General features: G+C 38.0%; 1 protein-coding gene across 1 annotated transcript; it reads left to right on the forward strand.

The window, feature by feature from the left end:
• Positions 1 to 379: 379 nt before the first annotated feature.
• LOC132059432 (probable inactive receptor kinase At5g10020) lies at positions 380 to 5,396 on the forward strand. Its single transcript, XM_059452060.1, has 3 exons — positions 380 to 1,301; positions 2,310 to 3,923; positions 4,616 to 5,396. The coding sequence occupies exons 1-3, from the start codon at positions 380 to 382 to the stop codon at positions 5,191 to 5,193; spliced, it is 3,114 nt and encodes a 1,037-aa protein (XP_059308043.1). The 3' UTR covers positions 5,194 to 5,396.
• Positions 5,397 to 5,720: the final 324 nt, after the last annotated feature.

Genomic DNA, 5,720 nt, shown 5'->3' on the forward strand with positions numbered 1-5,720 from the left:
ACAACTCATTTTCCCAATATAAAAATCCAACTTTGATACCCCCACCCCCTCCATCACTCAAACACCACCCCATTCCAACAGAGTAGTATCCATTAGAGAGAGAAAAGAGCAAAATACAAAAAAGACACCAACTCATTTGCCACTCTATCAATCCCAAATATAAAAACCCTAATTTCCCTCTTTTATTCTCCCTTTTCCCCAACTCTTTCCCCACCCCCTCCATAAACACACACACTCTCTCTCTCTCTATTTCTTGAACTTCAATGGTGAAGCTGTCTGCATAGTCCACCTTAAACCCTTCTCTCTCTTTTACCCTTTCTTCTTCATCTCAAATGCCTCAATCTTACCACACTTAAAAACAACTTCACTCACTCACATTATGTCTCTCCCAAAATCTCTCTGTATACTCTTATTCCTACTTGTGCTGCGACTCAACGACTCTTCTTTCGCTTCAAATGATGAAGTTACATCACTTTTAGAGTTCAAAAAGGGTATAAAAAACGACCCTCTAGGCAAAATCTTCAATTCTTGGATTTCAGATCCATCAACAACATGTCCAAGTTCATTCCATGGTGTAGTTTGTGAGACCAACTTTGTTATTTCCATTGTTCTTGATGGTCTTGGACTTGTTGGTGACTTAAAGTTCTCAACTTTAAATGGTTTAAAACAGCTTAGAACACTCAGTCTTTCGGGTAACTCTTTTACGGGTCGGGTTGTACCCGCTTTGGGTTCTTTGTATACTCTTCAGCATTTGGATCTGTCTGGTAATCTTTTTTATGGTCCAATTCCAGCTAGAATTAATGAGGTTTGGAGTTTGAATTACCTTAATTTGTCCAATAATAATTTTACAGGAGGTTATCCTAGTGGAATTAGTAAGTTACAGCAGTTAAAAGTACTTGATTTGCATAGTAATCGGATTTGGGGTGATATTGGGGAGTTGTTTTATGAGTTGAGAGGTGTTCAGCATCTTGATTTGAGTAACAACTCGTTTTTCGGGTCGATTACTTTGGACCCGGGGAATGTATCGTTGGTGTCGACGATTCAGGTTATGAATTTGAGTCATAACAACTTAAGTGGTGGTTTTTTTAAACCAGAATTGTTGCAGAGTTTTGGGAATTTGCAGGTTTTGGATTTGGGAAATAATGCTTTAATAGGGGAACTAGTTTCGCCTTTCGGGGATTTGCATAATTTGAGGGTTGTAAGGCTTGGGAATAATCAGCTCTATGGTTCGATTCCTGAGGAGCTCTTGCAGGGAAAGGTTCAATTGGTAGAACTGGATCTTAGTGGCAATGGATTTTCAGGTTGGAAAATGGTTTGAATAGTTGCATTTCTTAGATCAGTATATTGCTGTATATCATTTGTATATTGTTTTTATGGATGCCTTGAACTTCAAGCCTCTTAATGTTTGGTGGTGGACTTGAATTGGAAACTTTCTTGTGTTTCACACTTATTGAAACTTTACAGTTGTGAATGTTAAATCTTGTTGTTTTTGTTTTTTTGTCAAGTTGTAATTAGTTTTCTTGCGTGAGTAGTCGTTGACTATCCGTATCACGGAGAATAGAAATCTTCAAGGCCTTTTAGCTTATGCCAAATACAAAAAAGTTTGTTTTTTTGGATTAGTAGGTTTAAAGATTGTTTAGCGAAACTAGAATTTTGGAACAACCTTTTACTTGCCTCCTTTTTTGTGTTTGCCTCAACAGATCGTGAGTAGCGTTGACTGGGTAGAGGAGCTTGAATTGCAAAGCATGTGGAGTAGAACTTGCCTTTTATTCTTTGATAATGTAGTCGACAAAGTTTTTTTCCTAATTGGTTTATTATAATTAATAAAAGCCCCTAATGGGGTCTAAATGTATGCTCGTTGCTAAAAAATTCATTGCAAGCAAGCTGGATCAATATCTCTTCTTTATCTGGAAAATTTGAGAATGTGGAAGTTTTCCTTCTGCTTTCAATATCCTATGTACACAATAGTTGCACCTATAGTAAAATGAGTTTTATTTCATTGCTGATCTATTTGTTCTTAATATGTTCATCTTTCTATTTAGTTATTACACATTACACCATCCAGAGGCTCCCCTTTCCTCCGGTGCATACACTAATATTCTTTTGTCTTTTAATTTTTTTTTAGGCTATGTAGTTTTTCTTCAATATTTTTTAGCCAGAATAGTTGCACTTGGACTTCATCTGAAAGTTAAATTGAATGTTTAATAACAGTGCACATGATTTTTTATAATATCAGCTATTTCCTTTTGGACTTGTAAACTTCTTCTAAAGAGATGTTAAATTTTAATATTTCGTTTCTACACGTGCAGGTTCAATACCGAAAGTGAATTCAACAACTTTGAAAGTTCTAAACATTTCATCGAACCACCTTATAGGTTCACTGCCATCTTCCATAGGAAATTGTTCAGTTGTGGATTTGAGCAGAAATATGCTAATTGATAATATATCAGTTATTGAGAGCTGGGAAGCCAATCTGGAAATTATTGATTTGAGTTCAAATAGGTTAACTGGAAATATTCCCAATCTGACCTCTCAGTTCCAACAATTGACTTCACTTAATTTTGGAAACAATTCTCTTGACGGAACCTTACCTTCAGCGCTGGCAACCTCCCCAAGACTGGTTAAACTTGATCTCAGCACTAATAAACTTGGTGGACCTATTCCATCTACATTTTTTACTTCGACGACATTGATGAACCTCAATATATCTGGAAATCAGTTGTCAGGCTCGATTCCTCTTGAAGGCTCTCATGCTAGCGAATTACTTGTTCAACCGTCATACCCTGCACTAGAGTCTCTTGATCTTTCAGAAAACACATTGACAGGTAATTTGTCTTCTGCCATTGGCAATCTGGGGAGGCTTCAAGTGCTAAATCTTGCTAAGAATCAGTTATCAGGCGTGCTGCCTACTGAATTGGTTAAACTTTCAAGTTTGGAATTCCTTGATATATCTAACAACAATTTTAGTGGCAGGATCCCTGAAAATCTTTCATCGAATTTGAGGGTGCTTAATGTGTCTAACAATGAATTAAGCGGTCGAATTCCTGATAACTTGAGAAACTTTAATGAAAGTTCATTTATTCCTGGAAACTCAAATTTGACAATTCCAAGTAGTCAGCACCATCATGAAAGTCATGGCGTTCCTGATCAAAATAGTCAGCACCATCATAGCTCAAAATTCAGTGTCAGGGTGGCAATTATTATTGCTTCAGTTGGAGCTGTTTTAATTATTGCCTTTGTTCTCTTTGCTTACCATCGAGAACAGTTCCAAGATTTCCACTTGCCAAGTGGATTTAATGGCCAGTCTACTGGAAGAGACGTTAAACTAGGGAAGTTCAAGTTCTATGGCTCCTCAGAACCACCGCCAACTTCATTGAGTTTCTCTAATGATCACTTGCTCACAGCGAACTCGAGATCTCTGTCTGGGCAAATTGAGTCTGGTACAGAAATTGTTGAGCATGTGGGAGTAACTGCAGTTTCAGCATCTGAAACATCTGCGCGTAGATCCTCTCCAGGCTCTCCAATAGCTTCCTCCCCTCGTTTCATTGACACAATCGAACAACCAGTGACATTGGATGTGTATTCGCCGGATCGATTGGCTGGGGAATTGTTCTTCCTGGATGGTTCACTGTCATTTACTGCTGAGGAGTTATCTCGTGCCCCTGCTGAAGTTCTGGGTAGAAGTAGCCATGGCACATTGTATAAAGCTACTCTAAATAGTGGGCACGTTCTTACTGTCAAGTGGTTGCGGGTCGGGTTAGTAAAAAACAAGAAAGAATTTGCAAAGGAAGTTAAAAAGATTGGATCTATCAGGCACCCAAATACTGTTCCTTTACGAGCATATTACTGGGGGCCTCGGGAACAAGAGAGGCTTATTTTAGCAGACTACATACCAGGGGATAGCTTGGCATTGCATCTCTATGGTAAGATTTATTTATGAATAAATGATTGTCCATGTCTTCCATTGTTGTTTGGCTACTGTTGTTAGAAAGTTTCCTTTTACTGGTCTGGTGGGTGATTATCCTTCGCATAGATAGTGTTTCTAATCAGCATAACTTATTTCTAGTGGTGGTTTTCTAATTGCTGAAATCTCATGTTTTGTGGGATCTTAGTGATAAACATGTGGAGAGGATACGAGTGCAAGTTAGCTTGGCCCCCAAAAGAAAAAGTTTGGTTGGCCTCTCTTGCAAATGTGCCTCCTTTACATCTCTTATTAGACAGATAGTGATGAGATCTTACTTAGATCTGTTTTCCCTTATGAATGCAGTGGTAGAGTCGTTGATCAGAAAAAGGAAAAAAATAGAAGAGTGCATTTGTAGAATCTGAATGTTCTTTACAAATTATGTTTGTTAGAATGTATGCACACAGCTTTATGTTTGATCTATGTTGTGATAATTGCTGAACAATTTGCAATAAATAGCATTTCTATTTGTTTCAGACTCAATTCATTATTCATGATGGTATAACTTCATATATATGGAGAGTTGACGTATAGCTTCGTCATAACATCCTCGGGTGCAAGGACTTGTAGACATGTTGGGGATTGCTGGGAAACATTTTACTTTTTGTAAATTTTTGCAGTTTTAAGTTCTTAAAGAATGTCTACTATTTACAGAGACAACCCCTCGGAGGTACTCCCTGTTATCCTTCAACCAAAGGTTAAAAGTTGCTGTTGAAGTTGCCCGGGGTTTGGCATATCTGCATGAGAGAGGACTGCCTCATGGAAACTTGAAGCCAACAAATATAATCCTGGTTGGTGCTGATTACGGTGCCCGCCTCACTGATTATGGTCTCCACCGCCTGATGACTCCAGCTGGCATCGCGGAGCAGATATTAAACCTAGGGGCTCTTGGGTACCGTGCCCCCGAACTTGCTACCGCGACCAAACCTATCCCGTCGTTTAAGGCTGATGTATATGCTCTTGGTGTGATACTAATGGAATTGCTCACTCGAAGAAGTGCTGGTGACATAATATCGGGGCAATCGGGTGCAGTTGATTTAACGGATTGGGTTCGGTTGTGTGATCAAGAAGGTAGGGGGATGGACTGTATCGATAGAGACATTGCAGGAGGGGAAGAACACTGCAAAGGAATGGATGATGTGCTAGCTGTGTCAATAAGGTGTATTCTTCCGGTAAACGAAAGGCCTAACATCAGACAAGTTGTTGAAGATCTTTGTTCTATATCAGTGTGAAATTTTTGTAAATGCGTCTTGGAATTACAATTCTTTTTTCTTTTTTCCTTCACATTTATTTTGGTTGCCTTCTAATGTGGGTCAATCCTTACATATTCCCATTTTCTTTCCTCCTCCCCCCCCTTCAATTTTTGTGTAAAGGGATGATCAATCCATTGATTGATTGATTGACATTTTTCTCAAATTAGAAAGGATTGCAATTATTTATGTGTAATTTGTTTCTGCTAACAGAAATTGGCTCCTATTTGTTTTTAGCAGTTGCTAGTGTATGTTCATTTATTACATTTCTTTATTTCTTACATTTCTTTTCCATTCTGCATTTTTCATTCACACTTTTTCTTCAAATTGGACTTTTCAAGATATCTGAGGGAAAAGAGAATGTTTACTAATTGAGTTTGGTAGACATATATTAAAACTCATAATAATTATAGTTAAAAAAAGATGTGGCAACTGGCAAGACTGTGAAGATGTCAAGTTAAATTAAAATAAATTATCGCTATAGATTTTTTTTCCCGTCAATGATCCTT

This window comes from Lycium ferocissimum, chromosome 6 (assembly GCF_029784015.1).
Source record: "Lycium ferocissimum isolate CSIRO_LF1 chromosome 6, AGI_CSIRO_Lferr_CH_V1, whole genome shotgun sequence".
Classification (NCBI taxonomy): domain Eukaryota; kingdom Viridiplantae; phylum Streptophyta; class Magnoliopsida; order Solanales; family Solanaceae; genus Lycium; species Lycium ferocissimum.